This window comes from Scatophagus argus, chromosome 17 (assembly GCF_020382885.2).
Source record: "Scatophagus argus isolate fScaArg1 chromosome 17, fScaArg1.pri, whole genome shotgun sequence".
Lineage (NCBI taxonomy): Eukaryota > Metazoa > Chordata > Actinopteri > Scatophagidae > Scatophagus > Scatophagus argus.
In genome coordinates this window covers 20,519,622-20,547,594 of record NC_058509.1, presented here as the reverse complement: position 1 = coordinate 20,547,594, position 27,973 = coordinate 20,519,622, and the positions used below count along the sequence as shown (strand labels likewise).

At 39.9% G+C, this 27,973-nt stretch overlaps 2 protein-coding genes across 2 annotated transcripts in view; both read left to right on the top strand.

The window, feature by feature from the left end:
• LOC124074932 (thrombospondin type-1 domain-containing protein 7A-like) overlaps window positions 1-8,417 on the top strand; it is an 82,058-nt gene extending 73,641 nt beyond the window's left edge. Inside the window, exon 28 of the mRNA XM_046418281.1 lies at window positions 6,192-8,417. Within this exon, the coding sequence (XP_046274237.1) occupies window positions 6,192-6,279 (88 nt within the window). The 3' untranslated portion in view covers window positions 6,280-8,417. The remainder of the gene's footprint in view (window positions 1-6,191) is intronic.
• A 12,932-nt stretch (window positions 8,418-21,349) lies between these two features.
• nxph1 (neurexophilin 1) overlaps window positions 21,350-27,973 on the top strand; it is a 50,377-nt gene continuing 43,753 nt past the window's right edge. The window contains exon 1 of the mRNA XM_046418323.1: window positions 21,350-21,983. Within this exon, the coding sequence (XP_046274279.1) occupies window positions 21,930-21,983 (54 nt within the window). The 5' untranslated portion in view covers window positions 21,350-21,929. The remainder of the gene's footprint in view (window positions 21,984-27,973) is intronic.

Here is a 27,973-nt window from a genome sequence, read left to right as displayed (position 1 = left end):
AGAAAAGACCCATCTGTTTAGAGAAAACATGGCTGAGGGTCAACAAAGCTTTCCTAGCATAGCATTCAGTACTGTTCCTCTGATAGGGACGGTCTGTGGGTAAATGGAGAACTCTCAAAACTTGAAAGACCAAAGCACAGCTGATGAAAGTATTTATGAACTTCATCACAATTTTGCCAAGGTGCAATAACAGATTTTGTTTGATTAGCCAGCCCATCAGTTAAGGCAGGTGTTATTTAGAATTTAATGGACATTGTCACCAATTGTACACATGGCGGTTAGTTTGACACATTGTGGGGTATATGACCCAGAAAAACAGAATTAATAATTTTTGTGTTCTGGAGAGCTTTTGCAAGTCTGAGAAATAAGATAAAGTCTTACATTAAAAAATAAAAAAAATTCCCAAAAAATTGAAGACATTATTTGGAACCTTTAATGTTTTAAAACAAGTCACCAGCTTTTTCAGTTGTTTAGGAGAATCCTGCAATGCTGTTTTACTGTGAAGCTCCAGGAATGTTTTGTGACTTGGGAAAATTCACCCGACTGTGGTTGAGTAGATGATTACTGAATCTTCTTCTTGGAGTGAGCAGTTCCTTTAAACTCTGGGCCAGTCACTGTGCTCCGTGGCTCTTCGTCCTCACCAAGCTCTGACTTTCTCGCTCACTCCTTCCCTCCTGCTGAGCCTGAAGCAGCTGTCAGACACACTGTTTCATTTCCTCATTCAGTATTGGCTGGTGCCAAAGCACATGTTGAAATGCATTCATTTGCAGATGTTTGCATCTTTAGAAACAAAATCCTGGTTACACAAAAGGATTATCTTTTACATGTCAGCTTTTATGATGAGTCTGTCAATAATGTAAAGACTGAGACAGTGATTTGTCAGCATTATAGATTTATTGTTCAGCATAAAATCTCTAACCTACATGTCCTTTATAAGACTGTGACTATGTGGACATTAAGGCAACTGCTCCACACTAAAACATTTTCCTCACATTACTGTTGTACTCACTGCTTGAATTGAACACATTTGTATGGTGCTTTAGATGCAGAAGACACCAAATAATAAACAATCAGTTGTCATGCTGTGACTGGTTGGAACACTCCTGTCATAGTTAGCGCATCATGTTGGTTATCATGAGAATATTTCTGAGTGAGGATGAATTGTGGTGCAGCTGAAACACCTTTAACACTCGGTCTACCAGAATTCTGCAACTACTAGAACGACCGTGGCAGTCATTTTGACTGCTTGGACATTATTTGTATATAATTTGGATTATCATTAAAAACATTAAAAACAACAAGAATAAATTGGTGAAATAGGTAAAAACACACATGAAAATTATAATGATTGAGTGTTTTATTTATTTAATTGACACATAACACAACTTCTCTGCAATTACACCGCTGGTGGCCATCTTCGTGTAGGTGCTTTCACTGAGTATTTCCTCGCCATTTGATCAAGCACATCTACTCCAACCTTGGTTCTGTTGTAGTATGTAACAGTCTCGTATGTAACAGTTTAGCCTTACGGCCACTTGTGATGTTGACAGTTGTGTGGACAGTGCTTAGAATGGAGACATTTTTCCTTGGTTTGCATTGATACACTGTTAGGGTTGCACTGTCACATTTCAGCACCTCTGTGGTGTGCAGGGCCCTTTGCTCCTTTACAGATGGAGGAAGCTCTCGTCTGCTCTTATTTACTGTACCAACCAGGCTGGTTTTCTGGGCCTTTAGTGCCTTGGCAAGTTCAAGGGAAGTAAAGAAATTATCAGTGGTGATGTTTCTCCCCTTCCCCAGGAAAGGCTCAGCCAGTTTCAACACCACACTGTCTCCCAGTCGCTGTCCTGGCCTCCGTGTCTCATCTTTGACCAGATATGGTGCAGCATTTGGCATGTATTTGGTATCAACATCAGCAGCAAGCCAGAACTTGATACCAAATTTATCAGGTTTGCTAGCTATATACTGGATGAAGCTGCACCTTGCTTTTGTTGGGAAGAGCTGCTCATCAACAGTTATATCAGCACCTGGTTTGTAGCAAGTGATGCAGTTCTGGACAAATCTCTCCCAAACTTCAGATACCAGGGAAAACTTGTTCTCCTGCAGACGTGTGCGTCTCGTCTCCTTTTTGTCAAAACGCAGGAATCGTAAGATTTCCTGGAATCTGTTTCGGGACATGGTATCCTTGAAAAATGCACAGCCCCAGTCAGCTGACCAAAAGCTCGCCAAGTCCAGGCCTTTTCCACCTTGTGCACCAAGAATGTAGATTAGAGAAATGAAGGCCTTTAGCTCATCGACAGTCATATCCCATGAACTTTCCTCTCTGACTCTGTGTGCCTCAGCAACAGTGCAGGCCCTGATGTGTTTCAGCATGGCATCATCAACCAAACACAGAAAAGAGGTGAGGGCATCCTCAATGTTGCGTTTGGCATGTGCTGTGGGGCCTGAAGCTTCTGTAAAAACATTATGACTCTGACGCCTTCCACTGTTTTCACCTGACTGTATTACAGTCCACACTGTGCCATCTTTCGCTGTTTCATGCCTCTGTGCTGAAGGTTGTGGGACAGCTTCGTCATCCAATGGCAGGCTGAGTGCTCTTGTGGTTGACACAGTAGGTACCGCTGAAGTTTCAGGATGTTCCACTGTCACCAAAACATTATAGCCTAATTAGTTTTATTTCATGGAATATTCATCTTACCAGGCCTTTTCCAATTTATGGCACACTTGATAGACCAAAAAACTGTCTATCAGAAAATCATGCTGTTTTGTAAATTACTTGGAGGCAAATGTAGCAAATAGTGAAATATGACACCCCCTGTAGAAAGCATGCAGTCAATTTGACTGCTATGGTCATTCGAGGTAGTAATACTCAGATCTCTTTTGTGTTTTGAAATTTTAATGATAAAACAATGTTAGAATAAAATATTCACATATTTAGGAAAAGTCAGGGTCCTATTGGTACATAGGTTTTTTTTAAACCAAGTTATGACGTTGCAAATTTTGAAAGCAGTCAAAATGACTGCCTCGGTAGTTCTAGTGTTAAGAATCTAAAACTTGATTAAGTGTAGTTTCAAAGCCAGTTTATGAATGTAGGAAGCATATCCTTAGACTTAATGTGATTTGACAGAATTTTAAATGTGTAAAAATTCACTCTTACTTTTAACCCCGACACCTTTCTAAGTGCATATCAGTAACATGATTGTCACAAACTAAGATTCCAGCACTTCATCATCCTTTAAGCATGGTAAATGATGGATGAACTTTAACTTAACATTAACTTATTGGGTCCTTTCCCCACTCCAGTTCGGGCTCCTTTCACTGCTTCTGCTATGTTTTTTAAAGATAAATGTCACAGTCTGCATTGGTACGCATTCATATTAATTCACCTGGCTCTGCTCTGGCTCTGTACCTGTTGCCACGGTGAATCGTCCTATCGGAGCTCCACTTATGATGTCTCTTTTTCATTTCTCATGCACGAGCTTAACCCAGACATACTCATAATTTACCGATAAAACTCTAATAGGCTGCTCTGAAATTGAGTTTCAGATCTCAGGATTAGTCAAGCCAGAGTTCAGAGTTTATTAAAATCAATGGCTATAGAGATGAAACTGACTGTTGTTCTGATGAGTTTTATTACCATTTTTAAAACCAGCATCCGAGGTGAACAGTGTGGTCAGGAAAAACACTCATGGGGGTTGTTTAGGAGGCAGCAGGGTCACATTTCAAATGCACCTTCTGGAGGAGAGTGGAGCAGCTCACTGAGGGGTCAAAGGTGTACATTCAAGTATCATGAAGATATTTATTTAGAGTGAGCTTTATCTAATCAAGAACCCTTTCAGTTTACCTTTTATCAGCTCTGCTTTAATCATTTAATTTTTGTGAGTCCTGGGCTTTATTAACCCCAGTCTGGAGTAGAACATCAATCTGATACTATGATCTAGAATTTTTATTGTAAGCTCCATTATATCACGACTTATGTTGATTCATTTATTCAGTTCATTTCATGTTTTATTTTTCCTTTGAGTTCTCTTATCATTTGTCACCTTCATTTCTTGTTTTTCTGTCTCCACCTTCACCCTCATACTCCCTGCTCAGTTACTGTGGTTGTTGCCTTTGCTGCAAGCCGAGATCCAAGTCCCCCTCAGACGGGGTTTACTGGATGGACCCAAACAGCTACACTGTGCCTTACACCTGTCCCGCCTGCCAGAAACTAGAACAAGACGAGTTACAGCGGCACAGCCAGCTCCAACAACAACAACAAGAGCAACAGCAACAAGAGCAGCAGGAATATGAGGCACTGCTCCAACAGCCTGCAGGATCGCAACCACAACCACAGCATCACCAGCAGCCACTACCTCCCCCACCGCCTCACATTGAAACTTTCATCTCTTAGTCAGGGTGTCACCTCACCCTCTTGTAACTCACTGCACCTGACATTCATTTGTGCCCAACACCTCCAGTGCCTGTTCACTCACTTTCAGTGGATCACTTTCTGTAGGTGAGCAGTTCAGCTTCTGTCAAGCCCACCACAGAGCTGCAGGCTTTTTCTGTCAATACAAACTGCAGACTGCACATCACTGCTTTGCCCTTTAACAAATAATCTAACTTCCCATCTATTCTTTTGAGGATTAATAAGGCTGAAGCCAACAATGTCTGATATTTAGTCATATTAGTAAATAGTTAAAAGTTTGTCAGTTGTATTAGAAATTAAGTAAATCCTTGTCTGGCTGCCTGCAGTTTTAAAGCAGCATGCAGATTAACTCTCAATTGAAAACACTGTTACTACTACTACTACTACTGCTGCTGTGTCTAATACACTAGCAGAACTACAGCTGTCACTACTGCTGCACCTACTACTGCTAATACTACTACCACTAATTGGGAAATGTGAAATTTCCCACTGTCTGCTCTGAGTTTGTTATCTAATCGAATTCTCTTTGAAAAATAATGAATTCTGTACTATTTAGATTGTTGCTGTTGCAAAGAGCAAATTAAATACTCACAGAGTGAACAGTTAATATATTACAAAAAATATAGCGGCCATGACTTTAGTGTCCTTACTACTGATTCTTTATTAAAAAATCAGGATTCAGGGTCCCTGGATATGCCTGTCATAATGTTAATTTCTTTCCTCTGCTGCCATCTTGTGTCCATCCATACTCATTTCATGTTGACGCTGCCATTCTCATCCATTTCTGTGCCCTTTTAAGTGGATAAAGCCATTTATGCAAAATATTGTTTAAAATCTCGTCCACAGGTCTCATTTTAACAGTGACAAAGTATATTTTCGGAGCCTATTTTCGGAGTTTTGGTGGTGCAGACAGAATCTGTGTGATGTGGCACAGGGGTGCAGTGATTAGCCTCCTCCCAGCAAAGGGTGTAGGTTTGGCTCCGTCTTCCTCGTCCCCCACAGTCTTAAAACATGTGGCTTTAACGCTGGCCCTACATGCTGGTATGATGGGCGTGATGGGTGACTGATAAACTCAAGGATTCAATTTTAGAAAACCTAGCACATTTATTTTGCCCCTCCCACATTTACACACTTAGTCCAGCAGTTATGCAGTATACAGATCCCTTCCTTGTACAAGCCATCATGTTGGACCTCCACAAAGTGGTGCACAGCAATGATAACATCATCATCATTGTCCAAATGGCGACCCCCTGAGCTCCTTCTTCATCTTTATTGTGGCACCCAGCACAGTGTCAATGTGCTGTTGTGTTATTCATCAATTGGTCAAAATCGTGTCATGTTTATATTTACAATTACCTAATGAGGTTATTTTCTTTCATAAACAAGGAAGGTGCAGCACAAAATTGCCTTTGCTTTAGCCATGAAAACAATCGTTCCCTTAACAACAGTGAATACACAGCGTTAGCAGACCACAAAATGAGTTTGGTAGGTAAATAAGATGTTTTAATGTTAAATTTGTAGGACTAGCTCCAAAACAAATAATAAACATATTCATAGAAAATGTGTCAATGGAATGTAAATTTTCTGAAAAGACAGAAAAGACAGTGGCATGGCCCATTAATGAGGTAAGCTGACCAGAGACAAGCCAGGACCATGGAAACATTGTGACTGATCTTCTGCAGCACTGCGACTCTCACATCTTACTCTTGTTGGGAAAGGGTTAAAGGAAAACAGTGGTTGAACAGTTGTAACATTTTTCTCCTACTGTTTGTTTGCCCTATAGCAAAAAGCCAAAGAGGCCGCAGCGACGGCAGATGAACAACAGACTGAAGCCGCTGACTTTGGCCTACGACGGAGATGCTGACATGTAGAAACTTCCTGCCGACCACACTGACCTACAGACATTTGTCCTACTGCAGGACACGTCGGGTTTCCGTTGAAACCCCTTGATGTCAGGGCTGCCGCTGGGCATTGTTCAACCTACAGGTGGACACCCTGGGAAGATGATTCTGACAGAAAGAGAAACCTCAAGGATCAAGACACTGAATCCATGTCATTAGCAGCCTTGATGTTCCCGTTGTTTGTTTAATTTCTGTTTCGATACTTTGTTTCACAAAAGCCTTCATGAATTCTTCATCTTCTGCTGGAAGTCTGCCTTTGCTTCTTTGCCATCTACTACTGCCGATAACATCCAAATGATGAAGCGGTCATTGAAGTGGATTATCCCAAAACAAAGATTTTGCTCTGAAAGCACAAATCTTCATAGATCTTTTTGATAATTTTGTCATGGCCGGCTGGGATCATCTCTTTAGGACATCAAGAACATTCAAATTTTTTCTGTGTTATTGTGGCCTATGTCCATCCTACGAGAAAAGATAAAACCAGAGAGCAAAGGGTCAATTCCCAGTGCCACCATCACTTTTGCCTGCCTCTCCCTTCTATTTTTCAGGCATAATTTTGCACTATATTAGTGCAGCATGATATGTACTTATGTCTAGCTTTTGCCATAGGAAACTGCCTCTCAATACAAGATGGTGTACAGTCTTGTGCTAGAAATGTAAAAAAAAGTAGACTTTTTTTGCAAACAGAACTCACCAATGTTTGTTAATATTTTTTCTTCTATTACCTCTTATGTTATGTTACATCTTATGATATGATGGGACGTAATGTAAATAGGATTTTTTTTTCTGTGATCTCAACTTTACCTTTCTAGTATGTACAGCTACATGTTCCAAACATGTTCATTTACAATTTTTTGACTGTGATTTATTTCTTTTGCAAATTAATGATATGCATTACCATCATCTACTCAGACTGTACGAGAAAGAAACCCCTTCTTATATGAAACCCCTTTAAGTTTGATAAGAAGAAAAGGGAAACAAAACCAGAAGATGGATGATAATTTAATCTTGGGTTTAAATGTACAAAAATTCTGTGACATTTGAGTCTGCAGATTAATCTTTGAGGCTATTTAAAATAAGGAGTTCAGAGTATGAGAGAAATATCCAAATATGAAAAGTGTGAAGAGACTGGTGTCGTAGTCATTTGGTCTTTTGTGTGTCTTTGTAGACGATGAATAGGGATTGGTCGCAAACTCAACAAGTGACAGAAGGAGTTGTATGAAGAACAAAAAAAAGAGCTAAGAAAGCAGTTCGAACATCCACACACTGGGCCAGTGGCTGGATAAAGTGGGAGAGCTTGTGACTTTCAGAAAATTCCAGAAACAGTGGGCCATAGCCTCCCCGATTCAGACATCACAAAGAGATTTTCAGACCCAATCTGACAAGCACTAAGCCTGAAGCATACTAAGGCCTTCAAGGCGCATGTCAGAACTGCTGATCACGTGACCTAACACCTTCATGTTTCCGATGCTGGACTGAGTGAGGCACATTTCCTGTCCAGTTCAGTAAATTTCCAAAACAACCTTTAAGACAATGATGTAGACTTTACACAGTCATTGTTCAGTTATGTGAAGCTGAGAAAGGAGAAAAGGTTTAAGCTTCTCTCCTGTCTTTAAAAGGAAGGAATAAAAAGTTTCTTCCTTCTTTACATAACCATAGCTGTCATTTTTCAGTTGTACAATAAAGCACACTATGAATGTCTTCCACGAGAGACTTTGAAAATGTGTGCTGTTGTCCCTAGAATTCTCAGCTTCCTCCTATCCACAGTGCTCAGCTTTTCATTCGCCTTCGAGTGTGGCTGTTTTAAAGCTGTTATACAGACTTTTGATTTTTGACGTTGTGAGACTACACATCTTATGGACTAGTTCTTTTCTAGTATAACCTGCCGTTTGGAAAGTCTGATGGACTTGGCTGAGACTTCTGATCCAAAGGCTCCTCTAAAAATTTAGCTTTCTTTTTCCTAAATCTGGTGGACAGAAAAGATGGACACACTGTTCATCACAGGTACAGATAACACATCTCCCACTGGTGCTTCACTTATTTGTTGGCCATCATTTCTTTATTGAAATGTTCCACTTTCAACTTGAGTATCACAGATCCCAATTGTATCAGTGGTATTTATTTATTTATTTTTTTACATCTTTCAGGGTGAGGCCAGGTTACACAAATGAACCATCAGTTTTGATCTCTTGGACATCCTTCCGTCCTTCTCCCTAACACTGGAGGAAGGCTAGACTATTTCATTTGGACAGATCCAGCCTGTCTCTCAGGTTCTCCAAAGAACTCACCTTCAAAGGATCAGGGCACAGAATTGGGGTGCAGCCAGAATTCTTATTCCTTCCACTTTCTTATGTGGCACCTTGTATAAAGGCTGTCATATTTTTAATGGCTTTACTATATTGGTACTTTACTAATGCTCAAAAGAAACTTTATCCTTATCCATGATATTATGATTAATATGAATTATTATTATTATTTGTTTTACAACAAGTCTACAGTTGTAGATTTAAATTATTAATCTGTTATTATTTTCCCAGCAGGTCTTCATGAGCTATCCTGTCTCTGTCAACTTAAACTGACCCAAAATCTAGTCTGTTGTTGTATGCTGTACACCCGGAAACAAACAATGTTCTTTAGACATTCCAGATTTAGAATTCCCCCTTTTCAAAGCTACAGAAAAACCAGTCGTTATTTACTCATTCTGGTGTTTAATGACATTCACCCAAGTGAACTCTTCAGCCATGCACCTCAGAGAGACCTTATCCAGAGAGTGACTGTTGTGATCTCCCTGTTCTGAACAGCTTTCAGCCCTCAAACAGCTGCATCACTCTACAGCTGACTTTTTAGTGTCCCAGAATGGTGCAAAGTCCTTTCCAGAAGCTTTTCTACTAATAAAAAAAAAATGTTCAGAAAGAATCATTTTACCAGAGTATTTGAAACCATCCAATTCTGATCGATTTAAGCTAGAAATCCAGTCACCTAATGTGAACAGTGTATTATGAATATGTATGAATAATGAAGACATGATATCATTGCCAGAGAGCAGCAGTTTAATATTCTGTGGAGTTTGTTACTAGTAAGTTAATGGAATGTTTATTTTATATTTCTTGGAATATGAGTTGTAAATAAAGTGCTAAATATTTCTTTTTTAATTTATTGTTCATGTACCATAACGTGTTTGCTTTTTTTACTACACAAGATGTTGCGCAAAAAGAAAAAAGAAAAAAAAAACAAGAAAGAAAAAACTGCAGGTGTGAATGGGGTGTGCTAAAAGCGATATTGATAACCTTGTGAAAAAAGTCGCTGATTCTGTCCTTTTCCTACTGTTTGTTTATATGTATTTGACTAATGGCTGATAATAAACAAGGGAAGTATTTCAAAGTGTTGTATTTTTTGTTGTTAGCTTCCTCAGTCTGATGTGAAATGTTACAAAACAATAAAATTTTAGGTGTTGACAGGAGGTTATGTAACCTTAATTTAAGTTTAGTCTTTGCTCAGTGCTTTATGCAAACACTTTAGCATTACACTTGATAGCTTGATTTAGCATTCAAACTACAAAGAGGCAAAAGACTGTTTGGAAGCTGCAGTATTTTGGTAAAAACCAAAGTAATTAAACTTGTTTTGTTACAACAACATTTTTATTCAATATTTGGAGTCAGATGCAATCCTCAAACACAAATAGAATAGAATAGAATAGAATAGAATAGAATATATAATGCATTTGTCTAACCTGCTCATTGAGTGATTAGCACTCACCTGTCTCAAGCTTGAGTCCAGCAGCTTGCCGTACTGGATAGACAATTAATATAAAGAACATTATACTGCATGCATTAAAAAATGTTATGTGATAAGTGATATGTACCTTATGTACACATATTGCATATATATACTAGACTTATAGACTTATATATATATATACTATATATACTTTTATCTAATATTTTGGCTTTGACAGCCATACATTGACATATACAGTAAGCTACTCTATGAGCATCCGAAGTAATACCTCCCAGTATTGCATTTTGGCAGTGACAATGGCCTGCTGTAACACTATATATTTAAAAGTTAATGGTGATTATTAAGACTTTACAATAACAAGAAAAAAAAATGTGTGTAGTTACAGTTAAGGAACATGTCAGGAATATAACAGGATCGACCTGATATTTAATGAATCTTTAATGAGTGATTCCTGAATAACTATGATTCGAGGACCATATAGTATATATTGATGAGTTACTAGAAAACAGACTGGAAGATTGATATATTAATGAATTATTGGATAGCCTAATTCATGAAAATTTGTGAATGGACATGTTAACTGCTTTCTTCAAATTCCCAGCAAAACTGGACAGCTCCTGTGCTGGTAAGATGTGCTGTGATGTTTTCTTTCCCTTGGTTAAGCTGGCAAATTTAAAAGTCATTTATTCTGGCTTTATCTGCATGTAAATTTAATGATAGATCATTGCTAACAGGCTCCAGAGATTTGCAGTTCGTTGTGGTCAACTGAAACGTCTGTGACATCTGTTAAATATGTGTATATTGACCAGTCGTGGATCAGCGGTTAGGGTGTCGGACCCGTAACCGGTGGATCGCTGGTTCGATTCCCCGTCCCGGTGTCCATGGCTGAGGTACCCTTGAGCAAGGTACCTAACCCCCACTGCTCCCCGGGCGCTGCACGCGGTCGCCCACTGCCCCGGGTTTGCTGTGTGTGTGTGCACGTCACTTGGGTGGGTTAAATGCAGAGAACAAATTTCGTTGGAGTGAGTTCCCTCCAATGACAAAATATGTCACTTTAACTTTAACTTTAACTTTACCTTGTGCTACTCTTACGCCTGTCTAATTGTTATTTGTGATATACTTGCATACTTTTACAGAGGGACTGAATTGAATGAGTAACCCGTCAACCCGTCAACTTATTTAATGCAGTCTTTTATTTTTCAGTTTTGTTTCACTGTATATAAATTTTAGCCATTATTTTTGTTTTTGCTTTCGCTCTAACTTCTGATTTCAAATGCAAGTGTTTTTTCACCAGGACTGGGAGATGGCCTGGCCAGAGGGACAGCGGCAGCAGCCCAGCTTGGAGAACACAGACGGGGACAAAGGACGGGGACAAAGGGTCCAAATGAGGGTTTACACAAATGGACAACAGGGACATGTATGGAGAACGTGTTTGGGCAAACTTGTTTGTGTTTTCTTCCAAATGAAGTTGGAACTTGCTTATCACTTGTTTCAGAACCCAGGACAGCTCTAGAGTGAGCTAGCAAACAGCTGTTTATACGTGCCCGCCCCGCTGACTGACGCTGACAAATAATCATTCATAAATTCCAAACATATTTAACACTCTGGTAGTGTTAGATAAGATAAGATAAGATAAGATAAGATAAGATGGAACTTTATTAATCCGAAAAAAAATTCTTATTGTTTATGTTCTTTATGTGAGTGCTCTGATTATTGTGCTAAAACAACAAATTTAATTCAAAGTGGTAAGTAGGCTCACTGTCTTGCCAGTGAGAGCAAGCACAAGACTTTAGTGCTTCATTCAGTCTCTGTTGTAGCATAACATCATTATAGGCTTACAAAAGTAGAGTGAAATGGGATTTACATAGCTTGCAGCCACAAGAAAAAAAATGAAATGAAGATGACAGGAGTGGGGCCCCCTGGACATGCGAACCTGGAACCAGGTAATACTTCAAAGTTGCAGGGCTGTGATGAACTGATTTTTTGTGACATTCATTCACACCTGCAGGTAGAGGTTACCAACTAACCCAGCTTGCATACGGAGTACCTGCATTATGAGAACATGCAGACTCCACACAGTTGCAGAGGGAACAGAGTTTGGACCCAGAACCTTCTTGCTTTGTGGTGACAGTGCTAACCACTGCACTACTGAGCCGGCCTGGAACATTATATTCTCCAGTGGTAGCATGGAAATCAACATTTTGTTCATTCAAATTTTAGCATGGACCTTTGGAGCTGAATGGACCAACAGGACAGCCTCCATTCAGTATTTTAACTAATTTGAGGGTGAAGCTGAATGAACAGTACATCCGTACTGATACAGGTCCATAAAATCTTAAATGTCGGCTGCTTAAAGCAGGAAACTGAAACATACCCAAGTTTACATTTGTTTTAAAATCACCACCAGATGTCAGTAAAAGACAGCTGAAGGTGTGCAGTCTCCTGAGCTTAATGTAGGCATGATTTTTGGTTTGATAATGCTGCGATGCCTGAACACATGCAATGTAAAACCCTAAAAAAGCAGCATCCAGGTTATTTTATTTCTTTTTTTTTTTTTATTTGTTATGTCCTGCGAGGGCTGACAGCTCTCACAGAGGTGGGACAGTATTTTCACTACTACACCACTGCACTGTTCAAGAACTGAGCTCACAGAGGAGTCCTTAGCTGGAAAGGGATAGGTCAGTGTAAATTAACCTCTGTCATGAGGAATAGATACCCAAATGTGGCTGGAAAAACTAAAAAAAAAAACAAAACAAAAAAAAAACTGGAGACGCATACTGAGGTCAGTCATTCTGTAGTTGGCTTTTTGTGGTTTTGTCTAAAGACCCTGAAGAAACTGGTGCTAATTATTCTGTTCCTCCATTGGTTAAATTATAATCCTCTGCTTGTTGAAGTAATGTAACCGCCTTTATCATCAAAGCCCCTGATTATGATCGAATGTCGGGAAGTAAAACAGACAGGCTACATGGTTTCGGTCTTCTCATTTAATCAGCACTTCACATAATCATGTCTTGCTCATCCAATTAAATTCCCTCTTCCAAGAAAAGGAAGTCCTACAGACTGCCCTAATCAATTAAGTCATGTTGTGAAATTCACTTCAAGCGGGTGACTTTGCTCTGACCTCAGAGACATCAAGATCTGGCAAAAAAAAATTTGATTAAGGATACGAGGTCAAACACTAAAGATCATCTACGCAGCACTGTGTTTTTTAAGTTCTGTTCCCTCGAGCCCAAAGATAAAAGATGTCTCCTTTAACTGATAATCTCCTCCTGATAAAATAAAGCACTGACTAAATCAAGAAAAGTGGACGTCTCTCGTAAAAAAAAAAAGGAAAAAAAAGAAGAAAGACTCAGAAAAGGCCACAGCACGATGGTGTGTGAGAAAGGAAAAAACTGAAAATATGTCTGTCTCTGATTAAATTTCATTTATGTTCTTGAAATGAAATGCATCAAAGTGCTTTTGTTGCCTAAATCCTGTATCCTGTAAACCTGTGGTTTCTGGTGTCAGAGTCCTACACTTTGTATAGCCACCATCCAACCAGACCTCCCACTGACTCCAGTGCCATGCATAAATGTAGTGTTTCACACACACGCACACACATATAATTCAGGCAGCAATTATGTTTCCCTTATAAACAGTATTTGCTCTTGAAATTGGATGCCTATAATAGTAATTTTGGGAGACAAGGTAGGTTAAGCCATGTTCAATGAATTCCATCCTTGCTCCTTCTATCTCCCCCTCAGAAGTTATAGTGACAGACGATCAAATGAAATGCACCGAATTATTGATTTCTCTGGGTTTGAACATTTTTGGAAACATTGGGATAGTGTAAGTACAGAACTCAACAAAATACTTAAAAGTCTTGCTGTTATCGGACATGTATTGCTGTGCATATGTTACATATTATATGTTTATGCTCCCACAACTTTTCTTCCTGCAGCTGGAAAAAAAATAGCTTTAATTTGGTTTATTATTGCTCACCAATTCAATTCTATCACCTTTAAAACATAATTCTGGTTTGTTACGGTGTTTTGATTGTGCAATTAAAGTAAGATTGTATTCAACAAGTAAATTGCTGGGATCTTGAAAAATTAGTCTGACAGGGCGAGAAATACAGCCAGAGGAGCACAACTCAGAATATGTCAAACAGTTAAATAGTTCTCAACCTGTCTATTTTAACATCCATAACTGACCAATATCCTCGTTCAACTACTGATCTGGCACAGGAAACCAGGTGCAGAATCATCTAATACGAATGTATTTCTTTGGGATATTTGGCAGCAATGTCACCACACTCCCAAGTCTTAGCGATAAACTTGATGAGTACAGTGCCATCATGAAAAATGGAACCAATGGCCAAATCAACAACAAAATTAGACCTTAGGCCTTAAGCCTGTGTTATCCTTTTACAAGAATTGTCCAAAAATTCTTTTCTCTCATAGTTTTCAGAAGCCTAAAGAAACAAGGCATTTGACTCTACCCAAGTTAAGTTCTGAAAGTTTTTGTCAGAAAGAATTCTCAAACCTTTATGTCTTTCACTCGAAGACTTGTATTCACAACCTTCAATAAGCCAAACGGAAGCTTGAGTTTCCGTCCCTGCTACTTGATGCTGAAGCCAGCAGCCATTCTAATTGTGATGAGGAAGCGATTGATGTGCAGCAGCTGCATCCTGTGACCGACACTCTGCTCAGCCATTTGTCTCTGTCAGCACCCCCTCAGCCCGCCCACCCTCTACATCCTCCTGAAATACACTGGCAGCCTCGACCGTGATGGCAGACCACCCGGCCTTTTGTCGCAACACATGGTGTGAAGCACACCCTGGGCCCTTCTGGTCAAGCCCAGTTTGACTCCTATCCCTCACAGTGGATGTGGAGTGACACTCGAATGGCAGCTGGTTGGGCAGCAGCCATGGCTCTCGTGGCCTCGCCTGAAGGCCCACAGCAACATCTGCCCTCACAATTGGCGATGGAGCTGAGCCAGCCGAACATATTCACGCCACCGGACGCCAGCGTCACTCAGCTGGGCAATCATCCTCTTCCTCTCTCTTGTTTTTATCTCTTACCCCTCCTCTTTGCAGCCCAATGGTAAGCTATTAGGAAGGAGCTATTCTGTAATTTTCTCCCCCAACACTGAATGGGCACCAAAAGGTGTGCTTAGAAAATTAGCAACTTGACTTCCTGATTATACTCTATCAATGAGAGATGATGTGGTGCTGAAAAGAGGAATGAGAGCAGGTGTTGGATTGAGAAGTAAGAAATATTCTCTTTCTCCCCTTTATGTAATGGTCAGCAGGCCTCGGCTGTGTTCTCATCACTCTTGTGAATGTTTTTTATTCTGTGACACTAACACAACTCAGTGGCTCAGTTCTAACTCTCTGTGCTTCACTGGTGCTCTATGGTGCCCTTGAAATACAACGAGACTCATACTTCCCAAAGACTGCCTATGTTAGTTATGGAAGCACATTCCAAAGCATCAATCAAAACACTAAATAGCTTCTCCACTTTTATTCACACTTTTATCACATACATTTTGACACTACAAGGCCAAACCGACCTCAGATGAGAGATGTCTCCATACTAAATGTCTGCAAAAGTCAGTGTTGTTCATTAAGGGAATGTCAGTTATGAATTTGAGCATTAACAACATACCACTAACTTCTTGCAGACTTCCTGGACACAAACACAGTCTCACTCCTAATTTATCAAATATAGTCGCTTGGCCCTAAGCTTCAAACTACAATGCTCTGCAGTTAAGTTAGTGTGGTACACTCAAATACGGGAACCATATTTGGTATTCTACACAATAAGCCAACCTTATTTTGTTGTCACTTCAACAGTGCAGGGAACACTAATAATTAGGAGAAACTATATTTTGCGTTTTTATGTTGTCCTCTGCAAAAAAAAAGAGGACAAAGAGGACCGTGGTCACCGAGCCCGGGACCCGTAACATTAGCAATGATAAATACACAGCGCCTTGCATTGATTAGACTTTCAACATAAAACATGCTGAGAAAACATTTCATAATGGTAATAATAATTATATAATTAGACACACACACACACACACACAATAGAGATGCCATCAACTCAAAGTGTCAGAAAACTCAACAATAAATTATCTTTCACCAGAATCAACTGAAAAGTAACATATTGCTGCTTTAAGGTTATATACTTGGTTATGTTTGGATTAGATAGATAGATAGAAAGATAGATAGATAGATAGATACTTTATTGATCCCGAGGGAAATTCAAGAAGGATTAAAGGTCTAATATGGCAGCCCTGACATCAAATAAAAATGGGGACGATTCGGCATAGACGATTACATTAACTGACAATGTGCTTTAACATTTTATGCCAACTTTTTAAAAAATTCTTGTCTTCTACAAGAATTTTTGTCAAAGCTACATGCTCATTCAACAGTCTAACTTTCACACCACTCATTTCTGCCTCTCTAAATAAAGGGCACTTCTAAAGGGCTTCCTCCTGCATTTGGACTGAACATTGGCACTGATTATAAATTAGGTGAATTTATTATTCAGTATAAAGGCATTTGTAGTAGTATTACTTCAAATTTGGCAAACTGGCTTTACTGGAATCTGAAAAAAGTAAGACAATATCCATAATTAATTAATGTTTTTTGTTTTGTTTTGTTTTGTTTCTTGTTTTTTTATCAGCAATGAGGGGATGTTGAGTTAATCCTGAATTATTGGCCCTTTAGTTTACCAGAGAGCAGACTGTGCTTTATTATAGACCCAGTGGAAGTCAGCCAGACTCTGGTGATTTATCTCCACCTGCTCTACCACTGCATGGCATGCTGGGCCTGTGAAGGCTATCTGGGCCATTCAGAGAAGGATCCCATCAGCCCTGCTGGCTGAGTTATGGTGACAATGCTTGACCACTGTAATGTTGTAGCAATGAGACGACTGGGGATTTATTAGAGCACAGCCCCTCCTGTCTTTTCTTTTCTCTTCACCTCCCCACCCCTTCTGTTTCTTGACAAAAAGGATTCTATCTATCTATCTCAGAAACACAGGATTCAGTCACCTTGTCCTGTCTAGCATATAGAGTGCATACCCACACACACACACACACACACACACACTTTGACTTTGACTCACATATATAAACACACATTCACAATTGTTTGTGGCCCATATATTTTGTACAAATGTGTATGTGCAATTTTACTCAATGCAGCACCCTTTCATGAGTGACAAAATAGCCTCAACTCAAAGGTCCACTCACTACCATTTTTGTGAATTTAAACTACATCTCTTGATCTTCATCAGTGAATGGAACTGGCTCAGATGTCATCATATAAGCAATACATATTACATTTCAGTGTCCTTCTTGTCCAAGGCATGGATCTTGAGGCAGGCAGCCCCAAAGGCAGGCAGCCCCAAACTCTCAGAGGTCCACAATTAAAAGCTAAAATGATAAGGGTCTCTAAGTGCCTTTTTGAGTATATGTGTTGTTAGAATATCACAAACATACAGCAAACCTTGGGCAGGGCAGTAATCCAGTGTGACATACTGGTTGGTTAAAGTTAACCTAAAGTTTTTTTTTGTCTCTAATTTCATTCCATTAAGTTTTGTTCTCTTAAAATAAATGAAGGAATCTGCTAATTTTAACGTACCCTTGCAATTTCAGTTTTGTTGACCATGCGAGACCTGTGGTTGCTGGTGGTAAAGCTAAGAACATCTTAATAGTACAATCATCAGAGGTATGTTCAAAACAACAGAGTTTGGTCTAGACCTGCTCTAATTGGAAAGTGTCATGAGATAACTTTTGTTTTAAATCGGCGCTATGTAAATAAATTGAATTGAATTGAACTGAATTGAACTGAAAAGTCTTTATTAAGCACCGTTGAACACTGAATAGTTCTGAACTGACCCCCATTCATTTTCAGTGTTCCCCAAACATGCTTGCAGGTGAACTGATGAAATTACAGTTGTTTTTTATTTACATTTTATCCCATTAGCTGACCTCTCATAAATCTAATCAATATGGTATTTTATATAGTGACCTTTAGTTAATGTTTATTTCAAAATAGTGGATAGCAAGATTATAATTCCAGTTAGCTAACATGAGCAAACCTTCACTAGCGTAACCAGACGCTAATTTTACTACATTTACCTTAAATTAAACACAATTATTGGTAATAGTTAGTTGCAACTGTATTAGTGCACATGATCATAATAAATGATAGCTAGCTCAACTAAATAACATGGCTAGCTTGTATTTAGCAAGGTGAATTCAGTCACATTGTTTGTGAGACAGTCCATCAGTGACATGTGATTAGAGACTAGCCAAAATTGCAGTCAAGGCAGATGGCCGCCCATCTTGAGCCGGGGTCTGCTACGAGGTTTCTGCCTCCTAAAAGGCAGTTTTTCCTTGCCACTGTTGCCAAGTGCTTTCTCAAGGGGGAATGTTGGGCTCTCTGTATTACAGTTTAATTAAAGAGTTTGGTCTAGACCTGCTCTAATTGGAAAGTGTCATGAGATAACTTTTGTTATGAATTGGCACTATATAAATAAACTGAATTGAACTGAATTGTATAGCATAGGGCAAATACCATATCCCAGACAATCACCCTTCCATATTTTAAAAAATATTTAAATGGTGTACATGGTTAATGGAGTTAATGGGAGCTACAGGGAACAACAGAAGATGTATTACTGAAGACAACCAAGGCACGTGGAATATATTCACTCGCCCTTGCCCTCCAAATAGTCAGCTACTTGTGCATAACCACAAAATTGAGGTCAGATATTTGATAGTTGTTAGATAGAATACAGTGACAGAACTCCTTATGTATATGACTCCATGTGACAGTGAACATTTTACACTTTGTCAAGATAACACTTTATTCTGTCTCTTTTAGGAGTTGATAGAGAAGTGCAAAAACACCATTGTCTCTGATAGTCTAAGTCTTTTTTAATTACTGTCTTTTTAAATTAGAGTACTTTTGTTTTCTTTCCATTCTTCTATTTTTTCGAATACACTAAGACACACAAGCATATCATGATATGGGTATATAACTGAACAAAAAGAAGAGTGAATACAAATAAACAAAATACAATTAAGAGGACTCCTTTAGTAATTCAAAAAATTAGACTGATAATATCAGCACATTTAGAAAGTGTATTCAGACTTTTTCATATAGTTCACTAGAGCACATGTTTTACCATCCCAGATTGGATTTTATTTGTGAGTGTGTGTGTATATGGATAAAAATTTGACTAATATGTATGTGTGAAGATGTTTTGAACGGTGATCGTCCAGTGAAGTTTATTGAGAGCTCACAGCCAGATGTTTAGATCTCCTTTTCTCTTCCTACTGTTGTTGTGGAAGAATATAACAGCCATGTTCAACACCTGTATGTCTTTCCTGCTTCCTTCCTTTTGTAAAAGGACACATTCATGTAAAAATCTACCCTTTCCCTGAACATTACACTGTTGACCAAATTTCTTTCTTGGCTTAAATTGAGATTTTTCAGTTTCTGGCTGTCAATTATATTTACTTGTTGTATATGTTTATGTGAATATCTCAGCACGTGATAAAATTCAGATGTGGATAAAACCCTTGAACCCTAGAGAAATATTAAAGCATGCATACTGCAAATGAGTGATGGAAGAAGTACTCAAATGTTTCCTTAAGTAACAGTAACAAGCCCACAGGACAGAAATACCGTTGCATGTAAAATTCCCGAATACTGAAATGAAAATATACTTATAGTACAAAAAATTAAAACTGCTCAAATGAATGGGCCATTTCAGAATAATTTATTGTATTGCTGAGATATCATTATAACAATGTACATTTCTTTAATGCTGCAGGTGGTAACAGTGAAGCTGTATCCACTATATACTGCTGGTTAGCTTGTGAATTTCACACTGGGGATCATCTTATCCTAATTAAAAATATGACACTGATTGATTTAATTATATTTTGTGTCATTAATCTGAATCTGTAAAGTAAGTTTAAAAACATAGTAGTAGTGTAGTACATTATCTGCCTCTGAAATACGGTGGAGTAGAAACAGACAGGGGCAGAAGTAAAGCACAAGAAGCTCAAGTAACAGTAGAGTTAACTTAGTTTTTATTTCTTTATTTCTGTAATATGCTGGACGATTTGGCGACAGCTACCCCTCCCTCTGAAATGAAAACAGACAGAAGTTGATTGATGCTATCTGTTCACCACTGCCCAGAATAAAATGCTACAGTAAATACTGACAATAAGTGAAGAGAGGAATCAATGCATATTTTACGTTAATATATGCTCTTTAGGGTAGTCGCTGCTCTCTGTTCCTCTTAGAACAATTCGAACAGGTGGACAGCGCGGACTTGGTACGACTGAGAGCTACGTGAACCACGTGACCGCGTGTCGCGAGATCAAAGACTGTCGCAACTCTTATTCACTGGCGATTGGCTAATGTTGGATGAACACTGACGGGGAAAAAAATTATTGTTTTACTTTGACTGTTGCGACTGCAGAAATACAAAAAAAATGGTTAAATGGTCATTTAATTTAAACTTGCTAAACTATTTGGATAGGAATGCCTCCACGGGGCACAGTTGGGCGATAATTCCGGGATGTCAGGTGCATCCTTTGTCTGTGCATGATTAACCACAAATGGTGTAACCAGTGGCAGCGAAGTTGGACGATATTGCCTTATATCGCACATGCTAGCACATAAACAAATCTTAGCTAGCTACCTGGCTAACATTTAGATATAAGGCTCCATGCAAAATAAGTCCTCAGCTAAAATCAGATTAATTGTGCGATTGTGTGATGGTTATATACATAGCCTACATTTCAAAAGACAGGAAAAGCACACAGAAAAATACACACAAGTCATAAGAATAGGCCTTGTCATTGCTCAGATTACACATTTGTTTTACTTAATTTAAGAAAAGTTGGCTTTTGTCCGCATATTACATGAAATGACTTGATAAGATGAGGATTTTTCCCAAATAACATGTGTGAATTTGCATGAAAATGCGTAACACATTGTTGGATATTCGCAGATGTTGGGGATGTTATTATTAGCCTTGCTATTAGCAATAATACAATAGGTTCTGACAGTGATGATGAGTAGCCTATTAATGCGCTGGAATTAGATCATGAACAACAGCTGTTGTGCTGTATATGTTCAGGTTTGAAGCTCTTCTTGTTTGGGTCCGGCTGGAGGAGGGGGGTGCTGCCTGGAGTTATTGGCAGCATAGTTCTGAATGTCAGCTCATTCATCTACATCAAGCACACAAACCAGCAGCCAAGGTGAAACGCTTTTCCTCACGCGCGTCTGTTTAAGAAAGAAAGAGAGAGAGAGAAACTTAGCTTTGTTCATCCTGGCGGCGTCTTGGACCAATCTCTCGTTTTATTCGTCTTTTCCTGCCTCCCCTCTCATCTCGTCCCTCCCCCCCTAGAGCAAGAGTCTCCCTGGTTGTGTTGTACGCGCGTGTTATAAAGCGGAAAGCCCCGCCGTTTCCTTCAGATCGGAGCGCTCCGACCGCTGCGCGCACCAGCTATCAGACAATCAGGACCTGAACCTGCCCACAGCTATGACCCTCCTGCTCTCTCTATCTGGATTAACTCTCAAGTAACCGCTCTTTGCCGCCCCCACTCCCTCTAACACCATCAGCCCGCGCAGCAGCAGCAGCAGCAGCAGCAGCAGCAGCTTCTTCACCGGCTCCTCTGTCCTGCGCCCAAAGCCTCCAACTCTCAGCTTTGTTCTGCGGTCATGGGGTGCGTTGTGTCCTTTTTTCCTGGGCTGCTGAGGGGCTTGACCGTGCTGTGAGGCGGATACAGGGTGGATTTATGGTCCGCAAAGCCGCAACTACCAGCCGAGGGAAATTAGTGGAACTTTGAGCTCCGGGAGGATGCAGGTGACGTGTTGGTGCGCCGTGTTCCTCCTGACGCCTGTACTTTGTCTGGTGAGTTAGATATTCCAGCTCAGCCTGTACTTCTTGCTCAACTTTATTTACTTTCACTCTGTTCTGACAGAAAGTCTAAAAGCCGTAATTGCTGATATTTTGTCACTATGAGAGCACTTTATCCAGTCCAGCCATGCGCATTTCCAAACACATTTTCACTGCGGCTGTTCGGTTATCTCACTGTGTGGCACAGCGCACAAAATGTCAACTGTGTAAAGGACGGATTCAAACTTTGTGTACGCAGTTTTTCTTCTTCTTCTTCTTCTTTTTCATGTTTTAAAAATGTCTGACAGCGAAACTTGAAACCAGGTGTGCCTTTTTTGCAGTGTGAAATAACGCCGTGCGTAAAAAAGCACTTACTTTCGCAAAACGGAAGAATGTCAAAAAATACCTCTTGTGATTTAGATGAGCGCTTTTCAGGCTGTTTATAAGCCTCTGCTGTTGTTAATCTAGTTGTTAAAAAGGCGACAACAAAGCTGCAGAGGTGGTGGAATCGTCTCACGGGGGCGCCATAGCAAACCAAAAGTCCATGTCGACTGTCTGCATGGCAGAGTACATGCAGCCAGGCTGGACTGGGACTTAGTGACAGACTCCAGTTTGAGCCTGTTCTCATTTTCCGAAGCAAGTGTGAAAGAACACACTGGTTATGGTAAATATGTCTTTTCCTTGTAGTTTAGCTCCCCTCAGTGTCTGAAATGTAACACCCAGAAAATCACAGCAACGACCCGGGGTTATTAAAAGCTTAATTCCAGGGTGAACCTCATTTATTGTTAATCGTTAACATGAGAATATATGATAACACAAAATTTAGTTTAGGTTTGGTTTCACTGTAGTTTTAATCAGACAATCCTAATGAGGCTTTACTGGGCATTGTTTTACCGCCGATGCTATTTTGACTCAATAAAAAAGACAAAATTACTTTAAGATCTCTCTTTCCAGTACAAGCAAAAAAGAAAAAAAAGAAAAAAAAAAAAGAAAACGAGAGTTTACAGATTGTTCCTTATAATTTGCCATGTTACTTGTTAGATCGTCACATCATGTGGAATAACAGGCCTGGAGACAGAGGAAGTCTCAATCCCGCTCCTACTCAAAAGTCACATTTGCTCAGGTTAATTTTATTTATTTTTGATCCACATATGATAGCATATAATATTCTATTTCCATTCAATAACTCGTCTGCTCAGATGCTTTTCAGCCCACTGACAACAGGTGTAATTACTTGAAAAAAAACCCAATCCCAATTATTTTACGTAAGAAAATGAACGCCAGTGTGAATTGTATCAGATGCAGTTATTATACTGACATTTCAATAACTTTCCCTGTAGTCCCGCTTTGTGTGTGTGTGTGTGTGTGTGTGTGTGTGTGTGTGTGTGCAGAGCTTTTCGTAGCAGTATTGTATCTTTGTATCCACAGTATGTCTCGTGTGTAAATGTGTGTGGCTTCTTCATTTCTCTGAAACACACAGTATTTAAAGTAAAACACACAGCTGGTGGATGTGGAGCTCTCCAAGGTGCTGAAGGGATTCAACACACTTTTTTTCCTTTCAGTACACACACACACACACACACAAAAACAGTGCGTTTTAAGGAGCAATAAGGAAAACAAGTGGCCTACTGTTGTCAGTTAAAAAACAACGATAGCAGTTAAAAGCTTTTACAACATAGAACAGTAACGTTTAAACCCGAAGTTACGTTGTCTGACTTGTTTTTGACACCATCATCTGGTTGTCACATTTTTATTTTTATTTTTTTTTGCCTGCCGAGATCAGATTTTTTGGCCAACCTCCTTCTCCTTAGAATAATTCTCCGGAAAGTCCCCGCTTTCTTTCTGAATTTAATTCTGAGGACTGGCGTCATTTAAAGACACCGGACACGAGTTTTAATTTATTGCGTGTGGGAAAGCTGTGTTTTTTTTGTTTTGTTTTTTGTTGTTTTTTTTTGGTTTGTTTAAATACAGCGAGCGACCGATGAAAATCCCGTCTGCTTCTCCAATAAATTCTGCCCGCCGTGTTGCCTGAGTTGAATTGTGTAGCTGGGAAAAGGCACACAAAGCCATCCCGCCTAGAGTAAACCGATCTTATTGTGCAGCCCGTTAACAGTCAGCCTTATCCACGGCAGTGGGGATTAGAGCTGAACTTTGATGGTTTTATTTCGTGTTAAAGGCTCTTGTCTCTGCTTAAGCCTCTTGTCTGCGAGCCGCGCTTTGACCCCCCGATAACAGCACAGCACAGGTAGACAGCAAATACCACAGAGCGGGGCGGGCACCTATGGCTCCACTATTTAATGAACACGTCGACTATTATTCCTGAACAGCAGGATTCCATCTGGGATTATCACGATTTTTGTTCGTAATTTATTCTAATTGCACTTCTATACATTTCAGTCAGAGTATTTTACATGGATAAAAGGTCAAAGGCGTTGTCTTCAATTCGGCTTATTGTTTCAGACACGCACTTCATAATGTTGTAATTCATGATAAGAAAATCGTTTTAAAGCCAGCAGAATTTTAACTGCATATATATATATATATATATACAGTTAGATAGATAGATATATATCGCTTTAATTTGTCCTTTTTGCTGAAATAATACTGTCACAATTGTCAGTCTCTAATTGAGTTGGTATTGATGCCTTTTCCACATAGTTGTGTCTAATACACCAGAGCTGTTCCACTGTCCCTCATTTGGACTAACATTAGTCATATCGCTTGTTGTATAATTATTTGCTGCTGTACTGACTAAAACTGTAGACGGATCTCATCAGTTCGGATTCTTCTTACAGTCGCAGGTATGAACTCAGAACACAGCAAATATTTAAGGACTGCAGCCACGCCGACAAATAGTCAAATGTGGTTCTCATCCGGGCCTTGGCGCCCCATTGTTACGTGAAGTCAGGTGGTGAGGCTTCTGTGGTTGCTGGCCCACACCACCACTCCTACCTTCGACCCACCCCCACTTGTCTCTCCTCTGGGAATAACAGATGCTGCGGTCCTAGTCACAGCAGTCACATTAAAGTGTTATTATCAAACAGTGCAAATGGGGCCTACAGTGTCAAGCAGTCTGCACAATGGGGAGGAAAGAACATCCTGCTGAGATCACTACAGCACAGCTCACACAGTGTGAACCCCACCCACTCACCTCCACCCAGCAAACCATGTCTAACAATACCGTCTCTCCAGTCCACACACAGACCTCTAAATTAGCTGATAATGATTAAAAAAAAAAAAAAAAAAAAAAAAGCAAAGTTTTCACAGACATGTTTGAAGTTGAAACCGGTAGCGGGCCACTATTAATTCAATTACACTGCAAAGGCATTTGCACAAATGCCCACATACTGCGTGACTGAACACACTCGCACAAACTACACGCACTCGGACAAGTGCATTGTGTGACCGTCAAGTGAGAGTGGGTTACGTATGTTCAGCCCAGATGTCAACTAAGTGAACATTTCTCTCAGTTCCTTGTTCAACCTTTGTGCTACTTAGCTTTTAAAGCAGCATGGAGGCGTCACTTTGGAGCTATTCAAGCCCGGCCACTGGAGAGAGTGAGTACAAAAGGGCTGAGAGTTCAGTCTTGGAGAACAACACTTGAAATTCCCCTGCTGCCATCTCCACTGTCTCAGTGGCCTCAGCTCAGCCCAGTTACCAAGTGGTCGCCAGCTGCGGCGAGTGCTTTCATGTATGTCAACCGTGACAAGGTTCCAGTGGTGCTTGAAGAGGTTTGTCTTGTACTTGAGGAGGTTCCAGGTGTTAGTGAAGAGAGTCCAGTGGTCTTCATTCATATGGCCCTTGATGGGGGTTTAAGAGTTCTTGATAGAATTTCATAAGTCAGTTGGTTGTTTTTACAGGTTCTGAAGATGACGTAGGTGAGCTCTAAGAATGTGTGTGTGTGTGTGTGTGTGTGTGTGTATAAAAATTGTAGACATACAAATTAAATCAAAGTAATTACTGAATCAATAAAAATAGAAAATAAATATATGTAAGCTCTTTGAAACAAAGTGAACACTTTTATTAACCCGATACAGAGGAACTTTACTGGAAGGTTTACACCAATCCCTCCTTCCTCCATGCAGCCAGCCTGAAAACCAGTTGGAGTCTCTATTGTGCAGTGAAAATGACACGATCCCTCGCCGGCTTCCCACCTGCGAACACTGTCAGTTGTGTTTTTTGGAATGTACAAGCAACCCAGAAACCGGTGCTGGGAGTTGAACCCCAGTAGTTTGGCTAATATCATGAGCTTTACATGAAATGGTATTTATATACATTGCTGTAGTTACTTTTTGGAGATGGAACTTAATAGTAAAACTTGACATTTTTAACACACACATACATTTTTCTTTATTTCAAACTATCAACTGAAATACCATTACTGGATTTTGTTTAACTTTAATGTGTTGATGTTGTATCACATGAAGTAACATTCGGTATCAGTCAGGTCGTAATATTGTCTGAGTTAGGGTTGCAAGTAATCATAATTTTGTCTAGCCTATAAAACAGAAAATTGTGAAGAACAATCAGCACAATTAACCAACTGTGAACATGATGTCTTAAATGTTTTTTTTTCTCCTGATCCATATTTCAAAACCCAACGACATTCAGTTTAAAATGATGCAACAAAATAAGAAGCAGCAAATAATCACATTTGAGAAGGTGGAACCAAGTTAAAATCATATGTTCATATTGTCATATTTGTTTGGAAAACAGCTGGAAAAAGAGTTTTCTGTTGCTTTTCATTTATTTGCTAATCTTTAACTTCTCTCAGTTTGGGAATCTTGTGTTCCTATTGCCTTATGCGTCACACAAAAGTTACAAATAAAAAAAAAAAGAGTGAGAAAAAATTACGTTGGGGTAAATTTATATGGCTTATAAAACCAGAATTCGGAATGAGGAAAATAAAAAAAATCAATTAGAATTTAATTTAATGAAGTCATCAAAAACAAGCCTTAAAATAAAAACATGAAATCATGTCAAAAACCTAAGTTTAATTCAAACTGAGGTTTCAAGCACAAACCTAACCTCTGACCTCCAGTCAGAGTGCTGTTGTGCATCTAGGCGGAAAGATTGATGGTGCACAACTTTGCAATAGACACGTCAAGGTGACTCGGTCCTGTTGTCATGCTTTATATGGTGTGAACTGTAACCTCTGTGATCCTGCCGGTGAGTCCTGGGCTGTCTGATCTGATCTCAGCCTCCCCAGGCGCTTGCATGTTCCCACAAACAGCCAAAACAACACTTGACCTTGGTGTTTGGCCATAAAGTCAATGATAATAGCACCTACTGCGGCGTCTGGAATCGGTGCTTTGGTTATTTTTCTTCGCTGCATGCATCACTGTGGCCATGACTATTTAGATCCGGGGGTGGGGGGGGTGAGAAAATTCTGCCTTGGATGTTCGATGGGGTTGATTTGGGGAGGAAATCCCTTCAAATATTCCCAGAACAACCACCCAGTCTGACTTTGCAGGCTGAATGTCGAATGTATTTGTGTGTGTGTGTATGTGTGTGTGCGTGTGTGGACTGTATGTTTGAGGTGGTCGGCATCTGTGATTAATGACTACAGCCTCTATTCTCTCCTCCATGCGCTGCTCCACATTTTCAATTGCGTTCACAGTTCAGAGGGTCAAAGCTGGAGCTGATCGTCGAAGGGCGTCGTGCACAGAAAATCCAGACCAGCTCCCGACCCAGGTTTGATCCTGAGGTCCCCCCCCCCCCCGCCTTGCTTCCCTCTCCGCATAGAGCAATCGGTTTATGGCGAAGCGTGTGGTACCTTGATAGCGGCACTTTGAAGCAGTCCTGGGAGAGAAGTGTCTCTGAAGGCAGGAAGCGATTAGATAACCTCATCCAACCTGCTTTACATCTCCAGGTACTCCTATGACTCCTATGAGTCTGCCGTGCGCTCGGCTCGTCACAGCTGAAGTGATAGAGCAGGCCTCTCCAGCACTCACGCTGATATCTGCATTCACATGAGATGATTCAACAGTCTTTGATGGCACTCA